This window comes from Bos javanicus, chromosome 18, assembly GCF_032452875.1.
Source record: "Bos javanicus breed banteng chromosome 18, ARS-OSU_banteng_1.0, whole genome shotgun sequence".
Classification (NCBI taxonomy): Eukaryota; Metazoa; Chordata; class Mammalia; order Artiodactyla; family Bovidae; genus Bos; species Bos javanicus.
Genome location: NC_083885.1, coordinates 43,549,354 through 43,566,631, shown reverse-complemented (window position 1 = coordinate 43,566,631; position 17,278 = coordinate 43,549,354). Strand labels below are relative to the sequence as shown.

The 17,278-nt window shown below is 46.0% G+C and overlaps 3 protein-coding genes across 8 annotated transcripts in view; 2 read left to right on the top strand and 1 right to left on the bottom strand.

Moving 5' to 3' along the window:
* The window catches only part of RHPN2 (rhophilin Rho GTPase binding protein 2), a 70,600-nt gene extending 65,219 nt beyond the window's left edge, over positions 1-5,381 (top strand). Inside the window, exon 15 of the mRNA XM_061387912.1 lies at positions 4,052-5,381. Coding sequence (XP_061243896.1) covers positions 4,052-4,312 — 261 coding nt within the window. The 3' untranslated portion in view covers positions 4,313-5,381. The remainder of the gene's footprint in view (positions 1-4,051) is intronic.
* Positions 5,382-7,443: 2,062 nt separating this feature from the next.
* Positions 7,444-11,035, bottom strand: FAAP24 (FA core complex associated protein 24). The gene is made up of 5 exons (XM_061387916.1): positions 10,952-11,035; positions 10,535-10,653; positions 10,275-10,414; positions 9,966-10,118; positions 7,444-8,024 (listed from the first exon to the last, which is right to left on the bottom strand). Exons 2-5 carry the CDS (start codon positions 10,638-10,640, stop codon positions 7,776-7,778), a joined length of 648 nt encoding a protein of 215 aa, XP_061243900.1. The 5' UTR covers positions 10,641-10,653; positions 10,952-11,035; the 3' UTR covers positions 7,444-7,775.
* A 136-nt stretch (positions 11,036-11,171) lies between these two features.
* Positions 11,172-17,278, top strand: part of CEP89 (centrosomal protein 89) — an 82,217-nt gene continuing 76,110 nt past the window's right edge. For 2 of the 6 annotated variants that reach the window (XM_061387906.1, XM_061387907.1), the window contains exons 1-2: positions 11,172-11,371; positions 14,568-14,674. In XM_061387906.1, coding sequence (XP_061243890.1) covers positions 11,333-11,371; positions 14,568-14,674 — 146 coding nt within the window. In that variant the 5' untranslated portion in view covers positions 11,172-11,332. Of the gene's footprint in view, positions 11,372-14,567; positions 14,684-17,278 lie in introns of those variants that run through there. The other 4 variants (XM_061387905.1, XM_061387904.1, XM_061387908.1 and 1 more) reach the window with 3 other exon arrangements.

Sequence of the window (17,278 nt, the reverse complement as noted above, 5' to 3'; positions counted from 1 at the left end):
CAGCCTCAGAGGTTTTTACCAGGACCCCTGCCTCCTGCCTGCATTTGTAACATGCCACAGATGACTGAGCTGTAAGTTTGTCATCACCAAGAATGTGTTCAACTTGGGTCAGAGAAATCACTAGAAAGCTTTTTTTTTTTTTTTAAATCTTAAAGAACCAATTGATCTTTCTGATTAAATTCTCTTCCATTGCAAAAGTGAAACATACTCGTGGTTAAAAAATATACATATTCAAATGGTACAGAAGGTGTGTGGAAGATGCTCTTCTCAGGAGCGTTAGCACTCTCCTGTGCGATCTCGGGACGTGTCTGAGCCCGTGCAAGTTCACATGCACAGTTCTATTCTTTTGTGTCCCCAAGGAGGAGGACCTGTCACATTCACGCTTTTCTGTACTCGCTGCATTTAATTTTGTACGTTGGATGCTTCTGTTTAGAACAGTACGCATTTACTCATTCAGCAGCCATTGACTGGGCATCAGTTGTGTGCCAGGCCCTTCTCAGGTGTTGGAGCTCCAGCTGAAATAAGATAAGGTCCTACCCCACAAAGCTGGCACTAAATACGTAAAGAAGTAGTTGTGATTTTGGTCAGTGCTGTGAAGGAAATAACTTGTGTAATGGGCTAGGATGATTGGGGCTGGGAGGGGCTCCTGGACGGGGCTGCACTGAGGCTTGAGTGTCGGGAGGAACCAGCCATGTGAAGAGGCATAAGCAAAGCATATGGGGACTTCCCTAGTGTCCAGTGGTTAAGACTCCGCACTTCCAATGTAGTGGGTGCGGGTTCAGTCCCTGGTTGGGGAATTAAGATCCCACATACCACGCAGCATAGCATGCCCACCCTCCCACCCCAAGAAAAAAGAGCATAGAGACAGGGGCACCAACAGGTGCAGATACCAGATCCGCTGGCAGGACTGAGCTTCACTTGCTAGAGGAACTAAAAGGCCTTTCAGCTCGAGCATCGAGACAAAGGGCCAGCGTGGTGAGAAGTGAGGTGGGAGACAGGCAGTGAAGGAAGTTTCCCCTTATGACATGCGGAATGATGTGCTGTGATGTTTATTGTAGAAAGCTGTCGTGCTGCCTGGAGGCTGGCCACGTGGCTGCAGAGCGAGCTTTGTGATGTTAGCGGCTTTACACTAGGGGGTGGCAGTGGAGGTGGGGAGCGGTGGATGTGCCCGTGACTTAACCGGGAGGCAGAGCTGACAAATTTGCAGATGAGTTGTGTATTAAAGATGGTAGACAAAGGGAGGGCTCCTTGACTTTTGGCTTGAACAACTGCGTCATTTTTCATTATGATGGGAAACTGGAGCCAGGGGTGAGGGGGCAGAGGAGAGAAAACACATGTGCTGTGCTGTGAGTGTTTCATGTGCCATGAGACGCCCAAGACACATCAAGGTGACGCAGGCAGCTGAGTAGTCACATCTTTAGTTCACGGACAATGTCAGAGCTAGAAATAAATATTTGAGGATCATCAGCATAGAGATGATGTTTCAAGCTGTAAAACACTAAATGAAATTACCCTTGAGGGGTGGAGGGCTGAGGACTAAACCTCGAAGAGACACCACAAGCATCTGGGGGTCAGGAAGATCCAGCCATGTGAAGGGGTACAAATGGGGGACTTCCCTGGTGGTCCAGTGGTTAAGACTGTGCTTCCAGCGCAGGGGATGCAGGTTCAATCCCTGGTTGGGGAATTAAGATCCCCAAGGAGGAGCGAAAGGGAGTGCAAAGTAGGTGTGAAGGTGGGATAAAAAGCAGTTCTGAAACCAAGAAAAGAAAATCCTGCCGGAGAGAGTGGTGGTTTGTGTTGAACACAGCTAAGAGGTGGAGAATGAGGTGAGCAGAGCTGTGTTTGTCGTACCTGGCAGCAGGGCAACAGGACACTTCCAGTTTGGGCCGCACCGCATGGCATGTGGGATCTTAGTTCCCCGACCAGGGATCAAACCCATACCCCCTGCAGTGGAAGCGCAGAGTCCTAACCACTGGACCGCCAGGGAAGTCCCCCAAAGGACACTTTTTCATGGGGAAATGGCAACAGAACTCAGACTAGAGAGGGTCAGAGAGTGAATGAAGGTGTGACTCCATTAAGAAATGTTCAGAATAGGCAGATTCACAGAAATAGAATGTAGGTTAGTGCTTGCCAGGAGGCTGGGGCACCAGGGAATGAGAAGCTGCTGATGGGTACAGGGTGGGTTTCTTTCCCGTTCTTTTGTTTTTGCCACACTGTGTGGCTTTTGGGATCTTAGTTCCCAAAGAACCCAGGCCACCACAGTGAAAGTGCCAAGTCGTAACAACTGGAGCACCAGGCAAGTCTAATGGGCAGTTTTATATTAATAGAATAGGGAGAGGCGTCTTCATCCGGAGGTGCCGAACTCAGGAAGGACATTTTATTGTGAATTCCCCCCCTTTCTTGCTGCATCATTCAAACTTCTTTCCTGGATTTATACTGATGAACAATGTGCCCAGCGGCTGCAGATATATATTGTATGTCTGCTTATACATACAGCCTGATTTCAGTGCCTGGAACAAGGTAGATGGTCAGTAAACATTCTGTAAGCAAAGTAATCTCAGTATTAGGCAAACCTTAGAAGCATGTGATACCTCACATGGAAGTCTTTAGAAAACAAATTCCTTCACATTTCCCACTTAAATCCTGCACAATCCTAAAAAAGTTAACAGTAGTGTTGAGTGGGCATGGAGTTCACTTGGGGAAGATGGATAAGTTCTGGAGGTGGGTGGTGGTGATGGCTGCAAAGCAGTGTGAGTGTACTTAAGGCAACGAGTGGTTAAAATAGTAAATTTTATGTTTATTTCATCAGTTTAAAAAACTGGAAAAATTTAATCATAACCTTGTTACCATGGATTCTGTTGTCTTTAAAGAGAACGTGCTTAGTCACTCAGTTGTGTTTGATTCTTTGCAATCCCATGGACCGTAGCCCACCAGGCTTCTCTGTCCGTGGGATTCTCCAGGCAAGACTACTGGCATGGGTTGCCTTTCCCTGCTCCAGGGGATCTTCCCAACCCAGGGACTGAACCCAAGTCTCCTGTATTGCAGGCGGATTCTTTACCATCTGAGCCGCCATATCTACTGGTGTGGGCTGAAATCCAGGCTACATTAAGTGAAGAAAGCAGGGTGCAAACCCATGTACATAGTGTGTTCTTAAGGAAAGACAAATGGTGCTATATACTTAACACATATCAATACCTGTTGCTGCTGCTAAGTCACTTCAGTCGTGTCCAACTCTGTGTGACCCCGAAGACGGCAGCCCACCAGGCTCCCCCGTCCCTGGGATTCTCCAGGCAAGAACACTGGAGTGGGTTGCCATTTCCTTCTCCAGTGCATGAAAGTGAAAAGTGAACGTGAAGTCGCTCAGTCATGTCCGACCCTCAGCGACCCCATGGACTGCAGCCTACCAGGCTCCTCCATCCATGGGATTTTCCAGGCAAGAGTACTGGAGTGGGGTGCCATTGCCTTCTCCGATCAATACCTGTATATGAATGTTATTTCTACAAATGTAACAGATAGTGGTTGCCTCAGTGGACAGGGCTGAAAGGCGGGAGGGACGCCTGCTGTTCCCCTGATGCATTTTCGTATTATTGACCATAAGTGTGTATTACTTTTTCAAATGTAATAACCTTTAAAAGTGAGTAGTGGTCCCTAGCTTAAATGACTACTATTGAGTATATTCCTTAAGAATTGTCCTTGTTCTTAAGAACCTAATCCTATATCAGCATTAGTCACTGAATCTCAGAATTATATCACTTAAAGAGGATGCCATGAGTGCAGAATGTGAGTCTCAAAACTTGGCAGTCATTTCTCTGACATCTTGATTTCTAACCATTTTAACAACACTTTATAAATGGTTAAATGGGATCTAACCATTCTTTTCATAATTTAAATCATGTATATAAATTACTTCCTATAACAGAAAAATATGTCTGCCTAAAATATTCATTTCACTATAATCACAGCATATCAAGACAGGTTTTGAGAATAAAAAGAATTCATTATTTGGAAGACAAAACAACCATTTAACTGTTCTTCTTTTTCTGTGTTACAGCATAGTAAATGTGCCACATACTCTGTGGGAATGCAGAAGACTTACTCCATGATCTGCTTAGGCATTGATGTTGACGATAAAACTGATAAAACCAAGAAAGTCTCGAAAAAGCTCTCGTTTCTGAGCTGGGGCACCAACAAGAACAGACAGAAGTCGGCGAGCACCCTGTGCCTCCCGTCGGTTGGTGTCACGATGCCTCCGGTCAAGAAGAAGCTCTCCTCTCCGTTCAGCCTTCTCAACACTGACAGCTCTTTGTACTGACGTGAAGAAGCGAGAGCGCTTCTTGTGCTGACTGGGCCTTCGTGTTTGTGCCATAGAGGAAGATTTCTCAATATTCTCAAATCCCATTTTCTCAGAGCATAAACATACAACTGATATGTCCTTGAGTGTAAGTAACAAGAAGCCTCTAGAAGCTTGTGGAAGACAAACTTAATTAGAGGAGTCTAACCATACTGCTGCAAGTTATTTATTACATAAAGTATTGTAAATAGAATAATGTGGAAATATGGCTGTTTTTAATGACTATAATTAGGACTCTTAGTTACTTACTGTCAGAGTTCAATTAGGATTTATGGGTCCTATTAGTAAGTTTTTAGGCTTGGGTGATACATAGATTAATTCCTTAACTCGGAATTCAGATGACCCCAAACTCAGACAGGGGGAGGGACTATAATGCTAGACTAAGTGTTATTAAAAATTGTTCCAAAGACCTACTGCCTAAGGGGGAATCATTAACCTAGAACAAGATTTTACTATTATTTCTAGATAATATGAATGCTATTTCCAGATAAAATCTAGTGCCAAATTTGTCATGACTTTAGATTAAAAAAAAAAAAAAAACTTTTAGGAGCAGTTTTTCTTCCATTTTATGTCACTTAAAAGTCGCTAACACAGTGGCCGTGTTAGATGAAGATGCCGTCTACAAGGTAGATAATATACTGTTTGATACTCAAAACATTTCTCATTTTGTTTAAAGTAGAAAGTACATAACTGTATATTTTAAGAGTCTTTAGGAAGGGTTAAAAACGTTGTACAAGGTCAAGATGTAAATGACTCAAGTTTAGAGCTCTATTTGACTTTGTAAAATGGCATTGGTTTATCTTGCTATACATTGGATGACACAGTGATTCTAAGATTCACTGTTGACATAGTATAAGTTATATAACTTCTACAGATCTAGCACTGCCATGTCATTTTGAGAATAAATGAACTTAAAATATTTTCTAGTGTGTAATGTCAAAAGGGAAGCAACCATATTTGGGAAAGTGTATCCACTGTTCTTACTGATATTTTTGTATAAATATTTAAATAAACACATTCATTTGCTTCAGTTAATGGTTTCCACTTTGATTTCACTTTCTTACCCTAATGCACAGAAGTTTTATTGTACTGGATTTTTAAAAGTTTGGACTTTCCTGGTGGAGCAGTGGATAGGACTCTCCCTGCCAGTGCAAGGGACATGGGTTTGATCCCTGGTCCGGGAAGATTCCACATGCCGCAAGGCAGCTAAGCCCCTGCACCACAACTATTAAGCCCGTGCTCTAGGCTGGGTGCCCCAGCTCCTGAAGCCCAAGTGCCCTGGAGCCAGGCAGCCACAACTCCTGAAGCCTGCACACTCTGGGGCCCTCGAGCCACAACTAATGAGCCCTGTGTCACAACTCTGGAAGCCTGAGTGCCCTAGGGCCTATCAAATCACAACTACTGAGCCCGTGTGCTCTAACTACTGAAGCCTGTGCGCCCAGAGCCTGTGCGCCACAAGAGAAGCCACCACCACGAGAAGCCTGAGCACCAAAACTAGAGAGTAGCCCCCGCTCTCTGCAACTAGAGAAAGCCTGTGTGCGACAACAAAGTCCCAGTGCAGCCAAAAATAATAAATAAATAAGCAGTGTGTATGTAAACAAACAAAAAAAAGTAATAAAAAAAATTACTGGGACTTCCCTGGTGGTCCAGTGGCTGAGACTCTGCTCTCCCAATACACTGGGCCCAGGTTCATCCCCTGGTCAGGGAACTAGACTCCACATGCGGCAACTTAAGAGTTCACATGCCACAGGTAAAGATCTAGTGTGCCACAACTAAGACGCAGGGCAACCAAGTAAATATATAAATATATATATATATTTTTTAAATTACTAACATTTCACAAAATAGGACTTTGAGAGCTTTCAAGATGTCTTAGTGTCCTTGAAAAGGTATGGCCTCTTTAATTGTATTTTTTTTGGTCTTTTTTTAAAAATTGGAGTGTAATTGCTTTACGTTATGTTGGTTTCTTGTGTACAATGAAGCAAATCAGCTATATGTATACACAGATCCCCTCTCTCTTGGATCTCCTCCCCTCAACCCCATGCAATCTATCTAGGTCACCACATAGCATGAAGTCGAGCTCCATTCGCTGTAGTCAATTCCCACTAGCTATCTACTTTACACATGACATGCATATATGTCAATCACAATCTCCCAATTTATCCCATCCCCACCTCTCTGTGTCTACCTGTCCATTGTCTACATTTGTATCTCTATTCCTGCCCTGCGAATAGGTTCTTCTGTAACATTTTGAATTCCATACATGTGTTAATATATGATATTTGTTTTTCTCTTTTGACTTCCTTCACTCTGCGTGAAAGACTAGGTCCATCCACATCTTTACAAATGACCCAACATCATTCTTTGTGATGGCCGAGTAAATTCCAACATGTGTGTGTGTGTGTGTGTGTAGTTGTTGTTCAGTGTACTTATTCTTCAGATGAGCAACTGTACATTTTGGTCTCTAGCCCCAGGCTCTCCTCAGCTGGCCCTGCCACTTCCCTGTGCATCTTTTGGTTGCTGGGCTATCCATTTACAAACACATTCTTCCGTCCCTCACACACGCTGGCTTTTTATCTTACGGTGGGAACTCCAGACTCCAGGCCTTCTGTGTTCAGAAGACGTGCTCAGTGATTATAAACAAACTGTGCAACTACCAGGAAGGGAGACAGAAAGGGAAAAAAAGGCAGTACAATTGTTTGTTGACACTGGCAGCTACCCTCACAGCACAGCTACACTAAGACCAGACCTGAAGAACAGTGGCTCTGCCAGCAGGAACAAGGAGCTTATGGTAACAGTGCTTCATTGTAGGTTTGTTTCCTTTAAACAGTCATATCCTCCACCTTCCATAATAGATAAGGTCAAGGTCACACATTAAAATCCTCCGAGGCTGCCTTTCTGCTGAATCTGAGGTTCCCTTAGCAAAGTGCCCACCAGCCCACTTCATGCTAGCAGGATGAGGGCAGTGCCATCTGGCGCAGGCCCACTAATCGAAGTACATGCCTAAGGCCAGAGAACAGGCCATGACCACTGGCAGGCTCCATTCAGGCCTCTTCTCACCTTTCCCTAATTGTAAAAGGAACTCCGCTTTTTTTAAATATTTGCTTGCAGTTTATTTTGGTTTTTCTAAATAGACATTCACATCTGTAAACAATAGGATGTTGGTTTCAGCCCCAACCCCCGATTCCTTACAAGTCTTTGTTCTCACACATTGGCTAGAACTGCCATTTGCTGTTGTTAGTCGCTAAGCCGTGTCCGGCCCTGTTGTACTCCATGGACCGTTGCACACTAGACTCCCCATGGGATTTCCCAAGCAAGGGTACTGGAGTGGGTTGCCATTTCCTTCTCCAAGGAACTCCTTTCTTCGTGTGAAAAGAAAACAAGATCCTGCAGTCCCGAGATGAGAAGCCCATGAGAGGAGCCCTCACCTGGGCTGGCTGAAGAATGCATGAATGCGCTGGGCTGCTGCTGGTCCTACTACCGCCTCCAGTTCTCGGAGAGACGCGTTGCTTAGTTGCTGGATACTTGGAAACCTCTGAAGCAGGAGGGGGGCTTTCACTTTCCCGACTCCTGGGATCTGCTGCACACTTCGGAGGAGCGCCGGCTCAGACACCAGAGCCCGTTTCTTCCTGAGAAAAGGGTTTTTACTGGGCTCTCTGGTTTGCTCTTGAACCTGAACGGAAATGAAAGAAGCACATGAGCGCCCTCTAGAGGACCTGTGGTTTTCTTAACATTTTGTTTTGCGGAAGTTTAGTTTTAGCTTTTGGAGAAGGAAATGGCAACCCACTTCAGTGTTCTTGCCTGGAGAATCCCAGGGACGGTGGAGCCTGGTGGGCTGCCGTCTGTGGGGTCGCACAGAGTCGGACACGACTGAAGCGACTTAGCAGCAGCAGCAGCAGCTTTAGCTTTTCCACGTAGTTCAGCTTGATTTACCACTATAAATGTTCTCATATATATCATGAATATAATTTTTCAGGCATCAGTAAAATTATTAAAAGATGAACATGACTACACAAAGGAGTGAGAGGTAAAAATTAATCTACAAAAACTTGAATTTTTAGAATGCTTAGGATAAAACTAATGAAAACCTACACTAAAGAATTCAAACACGATCCTATGGCCCACTAAGAAACATGTCAGTAGTATAGGATTACATGATGGCTCCACCTGCCTGATACAGGGCTTGGAAGAAGCTTGCCTATCAACGGAGAAACCCAGTCTTCAGTTAGTGGTAGATACAGGAAGGCACATAGTAACAGCGTTAAATCAAAGTGAGTCAGGAAGAGTGAAGCAAGAGAAAAGATCAGTGTCTGGAGAAGGGTTTGTGAACTATACAGGGCTGACTGCATTTCCAATGTGGTTCTCAACCCCAGCTGCACATCAGAGGGAGAGGTTTAGAAACAGCACAATAAAAATTGATGCATAAGCCTGACCCCCATGTTCGGATTCTTAATCGGTCTGAAGCAAGGCTCATGTATCACTTTTTTTTAAAAGTTCTCCAGGAAATTCTAATCTCATATGATATCACTTCTGTATGGAATCTAATTTTTAAAATAAATGATACAAAGGAACTTATTTGCAAAACAGAAACAGACTTACAGATATTAAAAACAAAGTCATGGTTACCAAAGGGGAAACGGGGGAGGGGTGGGAGGAGGGATAAAACAGGATCTTAAGATTAACATACACACACCACTATATAGTGTATGTATAACCAACAAGGAATTACTGTATAGCAATGGCACCCCACTCCAGTGCTCTTGCCTGGAAAATCCCATGGACAGAGGAGCCTGGTAGGCTGCAGTCCACGGGATCGCTAAGAGTAGGACACGACTGAGCGACTTCACTTTCACTTTTCACTTTCATGCACTGGAGAAGGAGATGGCAACCCACTCCAGTGTTCTTGCCTGGAGAATCCCAGGGACGGTGGAGCCTGGTGGGCTGCCGTCTATGGGGTCGCACAGAGTCGGACACGACTGAAGCGACTTAGCAGCAGCAGCAGCATGGGAACTCTACTCAATATTCTATGATAATCAATATGAGAAAAAAATATCTCAAAAAGAATGAATGTATGTGTAACTGAATCACTCTGCTGTATACCTGAAACACAACACTGTAAATCAACTATATTCCAATAAAAATTTTAAAAAAGTTCCCCAGGAAATTCTAATGTACAACCATGCTGAATAATCAATGAGGACAATGGAAAACCACTAGGTTAAAAAGAACACATGAACTTGCAGACAGAATTTATGATGCTTAACAGAAGATACGCAGGGAGGAGGCTAAGTAGCCACTAACTGACAATGTCACCAGCTTAAATGCAGAATAGTGCACGAAGGAGTCATCATAGCCTGAGAGGTTAAAATCAGGTCTCCAACTTGTTCACCTTGTTATATGCTTGCCTAGACAGGGCAGCAAGCTCAGCTAGCTGCCGAGGGAGCTTCTGAAATTAAATTCATCAAAAAGATTTTAGAAACCAATCCAGAGATGGATAAAGACTGGCTTCATGGATTATACAGATAATAAGGGCAGGTGCCAAAAAAGGATCCAGGAAGATCACTCGGAAGTCCTAAACCAAGGCTACTGTGGAGGAGTAGGAATGGGTACTTACCAACTGAATAATGAGGCAGGATGCTTCCATCTGGCTGGCTACTGGAATCAACACCATCCCAAGATCCAGAACAGTAAACTTCTGTACAGCTGGAAAATACTGTTCACTCATCTGCGTTTTTTCAACTACCACAATCCCTTGAAGTTTATTGGACTTCAAAAAAAAAAAAAAAAGGAAAGAAACAGGAAATATTCCGTAACAAAATTCCATTCAAGATAAAGCAGCTATCCAAGGGTGTAATGGCCAATGCTTTTATACAGATTATTCCAAGGGAGGGGAAGAAGTCCATTTGTTTAACTCAGTACTTACATTTCTAACCCGAACAAGTCTCTTTCTGTAGCCATTTCCTGCCACCAACTCAGCTTCGGTGATATAAAGAATGCAGGATTTGCTAGATAAGTAAAAATCTACCGGTGTCAGGCCATCCTCAAAAACGAGTTTAATTTTCCCTTAAAACACAAACAAGAAAATAAGTTCCGTGTTCATTAGATGAAAACACGGCAATAGATGGAACTTTTTAAAAAGTAGGGTGAGGTGAGAGAGGGCTTGTTCAGAGGGAGCCCACTGACCTTGCATTCCCTGTGCCAGCTGCGAACCGCGCCATTTCTCATTGGCCACAATGTGCCCAAATGGTACATGCATGGGGCCAGTGCCCTCAGGGGGGTTGCCTTCCATCGGCGGCCTTGATCTAATGAGGGGAATGCAAGACGGCACTTAAGCAGATTCTCCAGCACACAGCCCGTTTCACTCGAAGCCCGGGCCCCTTTGGCAGGAGCCCGACTGCAGGGTGTTCTTTAAAAGGCTGGATTACAGGCGAAGGTTTAAGAACCAGGAGATTCCTGTCCTGGAAGAAGCGCCCTTTATTTCCGTCACCTGTCTTGCCCCTGAAACCCTGGCTCGGTCCGCGCCATGGCTCCTTAGTCCAGTCCAGGGCGGGGAGCGAGCTAGCCACCACGGCACCAGGTCTGGGTCTCCCGCAACATTACCTGCTGAGCGACACATCTGGGTTGCCTCCTGAACGCCTGGCTACTCTCTCATCTTGCCCGCCCCCCGCCTCTCCCGGCGCCGGATAGGCTAGGGCCTCAGAGATCGACATCTGACCTGACCAATAAGAGAATGGACAGCGCCCTGGTGAGGATTTGAGTGGTACCCACTGGTTGCCAAGAGCGACGGACGTGAAGTAACCTCCTCTCTGATTGGTCGGAGCAAAAGCGGAGCCAATGGCAGACGCAGTTGTTGCGAAGTCCGTAGCCGAGAAAAGGCGTCTGGCTAGGCCAACTCGAGGCGTCGGCAGACTTTAGGGAGCGGTCCTCACCTCCGATCTTCTGTGCGGTCCAGTAAGGGTCTGGCCATCAACCACAGCAAGGATGCTCCTGGGGTTTCGGAGAGGCCACAAGAGGAAGTATGTAAGTATATCTGCACCCAGCCTGCGTTCTGGCCCGTGGGGCCGGGAGTAAAGTGCGGAGGGTTTGGGATTTGGGATGGAGGCAAGATAGCGGCCCAACAGGAAGTGGTTTTCCTTTCGAGAAGCCCAGCTGTTTACTGTTTAGAACATTAATTTTCTGTTCTAGTGGCGGCCTCAGTTGATAGGACTCGCCCTGTCTCCCCTGTAACTTTCGCTCGGGTGTCGGGGAGTTCACTCCTGCCGACACACTCCTGTCTAGTTCCAGCTGGGATGTCATTCTGGATTCCTCCCTCCGCCACGTACCACCTACACTCTGCCTACCCCGTCCTCCAGCATCTACTTGGACTGCTGCAGCAGCTCCCTTTCCCTCTGTCCATTCTTCACAACGCACCCAAAGGGATTCTTTTAAAATGCAATTCTGATTCGTGCCTAATGCCCTCAAGTCACACACATGGACGCTCCAGCTGTTTCCATCTTGCTTTTCCTTCAGCCTTTACTTTTTCTTCTGCCTGGAATGCTTCCCTCCAAAACTTCCCATGGCAATTCTTTCACTGCCGGCACACTCTCCCGGGCTCATTCGTTGATCCCTCTTGCTGCTAGTGAGCCTGACACCGATGGTTCTTGCCCCCACCCCCACCCCCAGTCTATTTATCCTACCAATGTACTCATTGCTGTCTTTCCCAGGCCTGATTTCTCATTCCGTGGGTCATCATCATAGCCACTACTTTCCACCCAAGTCGCCTTCCTCCTGTTTTTCTTTTTCATACTTGCCTGGTGAACCCCCAAACCTGCTTAGATCCAGGTCTTCATAAACTCAGTACTTTAAATGCAAAGAAAGCATTTTGATAAGGGTACTTCTGAACTCCCTTTCAAATTGGAATTCCTAAAACATGTCTAACTCAGCTTCCTGTTCTTAGCTGTATGGCTTGCTGAAGTCTTTTTTTTTTTGGCTGTGCTGGGTCTTCTTGCAAGGGGTGAAGAATTCTCTGGTTGTGGCACGTGGGCCTAGTTGCCCTGAGGCATGTGGGACCTTAGTTCCCTACCAGGGATTGAAACTGCTTCCCCTCCATTGGAAGGAGGACTCCTTACCACTGGACCACCAGGGAGATCCCCTGAAGTCATTTTAGACAGGTGGATGTTGAGAAGCAGTGAAGGCATAGCTGAAGCATATTTTGCCATTGCAATTTTGCTAACTCAGCATGTTTATTGATGTTTTTATTGTGTTACTGAATTCCTACTGTGTGTGTGTGCTAGATACCCCACAATTGATTGAGAGCCTATGGCCACGCTGGCTAACAGGTAGACAAACCCATAAGTCATTCAGCACAAAATGGTAAGGCAAAAAAATGCTCTAGCGGTGGGTACCAGGGAAGGGGCCGCAAAGTCAGCCCGGAGAGTTGACCTGGGCCTTGGGAGGAATAAGGAAGGAGAATTCCAGGTGGAGAAAACAGCATATACAGAAGTCCGACAAAGGATGAATCATCTGCTGTGTGGAAATGGGAAGGCAGTTTTGAGTGCCACAGCATGGAGATACCCTTACAGTAGCCATGAGGAGGGCCGGCCATTGCTGGGAACCAGCCGACAGCAGCCTCAGCAGCCTTCTGGGACACGAGAGGACATTTCTCTGTCAACGAGAGAGGGGGCTGCCCACGGGAGTTTTCATGCTGGATTGAGATAGGACCATCCTGTGTTTTAGAGACTGGAGGCAGGAGAACCATAGTTAGGAAGTGATTATCGTGGTACAGGGGAGATACACTCAGCCTGCTATAGGAGATTCACTCCATCAAAAAAATAAACAGAACTCACAAGGCCTTCTTGGAGGACCTACTGGATGCTATCCCCTGGGGATTCAAAGGTGAAGAAAAGGCTTTTTTTGTCCTTGAGCCTCTGCCAGGCAGTGAGGGGTAGGAGAGGCGGCAGACAAGTGTATATGCTGGAGAATGGTGGCACAGCAGCGTCGGCTCTGCAGCACCTGCTCTTGGGGTTTACCGTGCACGGAACTGGGGGTGTGGGGGTGGGAAGGCCTGCTCACCCCTCGCTCCTGAAGGATGCTCAGACCCCTGGCTCTTCCCCTTGGTTGTGCCTCCCACTCCTTGGTACCTTGTGCCCATCCCAGCCTGACTAGTCTTTCCCAGGGCCAGTTTCAGTGGATGCTTCTAAGTCACAAGATTTCCTTAGTCTGGTATCCAAACTCTTAAATGGAAACAGTCCTCACTGTGCCCCCAGCCAGCTGTTCTAGCTGCTCATCTCAGATGCCTGTGTGCTCCAGTGAACCGGAGTATTTATTTTCACCACACTGTCACTAATGTCTTGCTTCATCCCTTTGTTCACATTGCTCCATCCTCCTGGAATGTCTTTCTACCCTATTTCCTAAATGTGAAAGCAGTGGGCATCTCGAAGACCCCGTCTAAATGCCCCGAGATTTTCTCCAACAGGACGTCAGTGGTCCCCTTGCTGGCCCCAGACCTGAGAGAGCCCTTCTCTCCCTGGGTCACCTCAGCATGTTGTCTTTACCTCTCCCGTGGCGCTTTCCATCATTCTGTGTCGTATTATGAACAGCTGGGTGTTTTTCCTCTGGACTCTCCCTCCTTAAAGATGAGGACCAGGTTTCTTCAATGCTGTGATGACATTTTGCCTTTAGTAGGTTCATAAGAATGTCTGGTGCACGGAAAATGAAGATTGGGCTATACTCACAGACAGCCCTGCCTGAAGCCGGGTTGTCTGACTTTCATTGTGTGTAGGAACCAGTGTTTGTTACTTGCATCTTCAAGATAAACGACCTAAAATCCTTATTAAGTCCTTACCAGGTGTTAGGCAGAATGCTAAGTACCAGAGTTCCAGGGTTGATAAAGACAAGCAGGTTGTCTCAGGAAGCTTCAATTCTGCAGGAGGGGAGGGGAGGGGGCGGACAGCAAGTGAGTAGGGTCAGCAGGGGGCAGTGCTGGGAGCCACGTGGGGTGCTGGAGGGTGACTCTGGGTCATCGTCGGAGAAGCTGTTCTGAGGAAGGAAGGACGAGAGGGCCCCACAGTGGGCATCTCCCTAGGTGGGCACGCTTGCCTGGCTAGACAGGGATGGAAGATGGCAGGGGGAGGATTGGGCCTTCTGATGGGACTAGATCCCTAGGTGACCAGGGCAGGTGTCCCCTCCCAGACCTAGAGATGATCCCCCTGACCTCTGCTGGGTTTCATTTGCACAGAAACACATCATCCATGGCCTTCTCCCTGCAGCCAGCATCGCACCGAAGCCCGCTGTGCCCCGCACACCCCCTCCGTGCAGCCCCAACCCCTCTCCAGAGAGACCAAGGTGAGTCAGGTGAGCAGGCACTGAGGTTGCCCCTAAGCTCAGCCACCAAGTGCTGGGTCCTGGAGCTGTTAAACGGGTAAGAAAATCAAAAGTAGAATGATTAGGATCATGCCCTTTGAAATGCTCTCCTGGTTCCATAATGAAGCGCTTCATATGGTTTGTCCATGGGCTCATGGTCTGTGGACCATCAGGTTTGTGGAGTTCTCACATTTCCCGCCAGACTTCTTTGTCCATGGGATTCTCCAGGCAAAAATACTGGAGTGGGTTGCCATTTCCTCCTCCAAAGCAAATTTTCAAAATAGAAAACACTAAAGCCCAAACATTTAGGTGGAGAGTATGTTAAAAAGTATTTAAACTATGTACATAATTTTCTTCTTAAACTCAAGTCTGCCTTTCAAAAGAACTGCTTTGCAGGAAGGAAGGAGAGGCAAGTTCACTTGCCAAAGCCTGGGATTCCCCTTCTTCTGGTTCTCCTGTCACACCAGAGAATGGACTTTCTTTTGTACTTAAGGCCCCTTCCTGTGTTCTCTTAAGATTTTGGACACAGAAGAATTTTAGATGATTATTTATTCATAAAATACGTGGATGTGTGGCTTTAAGGGTAGTACCTTTTTAGTGTTCTTTGAAACTGGAAATATTGTATGCCTCCTGGTGGCTCAGACGGTAAAGCATCTGCCTACAATGCCTACCATGTGGGAGACCTGGGTTCAATCCCTTGGTCAGGAAGATCTCCTGGAGAAGGAAATGGCAACCCACTCCAGTATTTTTGCCTGGAAAATCCCATGGATGGTGGAACCTGGTAGGCTACAGTCCATGGGGTCGCAAAGAGTCGGACACGACTGAGCGACTTCACTCCCCCTCACTCCCTGATAATAAACACTTCAAAGTATTTTTGTGCTAAATCGCATCAGTCATGTCCGACTCTTTTGCAACCCCATGGACTATAGCTCGCCAGGCTCCTCTGTCCAGGGATTTTCCAGGCAAGAATCCTGGAGTGGGTTGCCATGGCCTTTTCCCGGAGATACTCCTGACACGGGGATCAACCCTCATCTCTTATGTCTCTTGTATTGGCAGGCGGGTTCTTTACCACTAGTACTACCTGGGAAGCGAAGTATTTTTAGTGTTTGTTTTTTTCTTCAGTGCAATCTTGATAACAAGAATAGCCATTTATTAGTGTTTATTTTGTGCCAAGCATTCTGGTTAGTGCTTAAGAAGCCTTGTTTCATATCATCCTCTCAACAAACCTGGGAGAGAGGTCCTGTTGGCGGCTGTTTTGATTCAGGTGTTAGTCACTGATCTAGAGCCTCGTGGTTAGTGGGTGGTGGCATTGCTGCGATGGTTTGTAGGTTTGTCTGGCTCTTAACTTTTTGTGTGAACAACCCTTAAGTTGTGTCCGTAGAACCTAAATGTTTCTGGAGACTTCCCTGGTGGTCCAGTGTCTAAGACTCTGTGCTCCCAATGCAGGGGGCCCAGGTTCAATCCCTAGTCAGAGAACTGGATCCTACATTTTGTAACTAAGACGTGGCACAGCCAAATGAAAGCAAAAAAAAGAACTTAAATGTTTATGTAGCAGCTGTATTGTGGCCAGTGTGCTGTAGACTCATTAGAAAATCTCTATTGTCTCCTATGTTTTCCAAAAATATATTTCTGGATTGTAATTTTTTATAAGTCCCAAATAATCAACATGGTTTTGATAAATTTGGGCTATTTCTAGATAATTTTTTTCCTGAAAACTAACATTCAAATTAATGTTATCCCACTGGCATGATTCCAGTTTGCACCTAGCGTAACAGTGTCAGTTCAGTTCAGTCTTTCAGTCGTGTCCGACTCTTTTCGACCCCATGAATCGCGGCACGCCAGGCCTCCCTGTTCATCACCAATTCCCAGAGTTAACTCAGACTCACGTCCATCAAGTCAGTGATGCCATCCAGCCATCTCATCCTCTGTCGTCCCTTTCTCCTCCTGCCCCCAATCCCTCCCAGCATCAGGGTCTTTTCCAATGAGTCAACTCTTCGCATGAGGTGGCCAAAGTACTGGAGTTTCAGCTTTAGCATCATTCCTTCCAAAGAAATCCCAGGGCTGATCTCCTTCAGAATGGGCTGGTTGGATCTCCTTGCAGTCCAAGGGACTCTCAAGAGTCTTCTCCAACACCACAGTTCAAAAGCATCAAGTCTTCAGCATTCAGCTTTCTTCACAGTCCAACTCTCACATCCATACATGACCACTGGAAAAACCCTAGCCTTGACTAGACGGACCTTTGTTGGCAAAGTAATGTCTGCTTTTCAATAGAATTTAGGATTTCCTCCTTCCCATCCTTTGCTACTGTTGTTACACATTTTATTCTGTATGTTATAAATCCCAAAGCATATTGTTCTTCTTATTTCTGCTTTAGACAGTCTTTTATGTTTTTTTAAAGCAGTTTTATGATATAATGGACGTATAATCTTAGGTATTTAAAATGAATACTTTGATAAGTTTTGATGTGTGTTTATACCTGTGAGACCATCGCTGTCACTATCAAGATAATTACTGTACCTGTCTTCCCCTCCAGTTTCCTTGTGCCCCTCTGTAATTCCTCCCTCCCGCTCTCTCACTTCCCACATG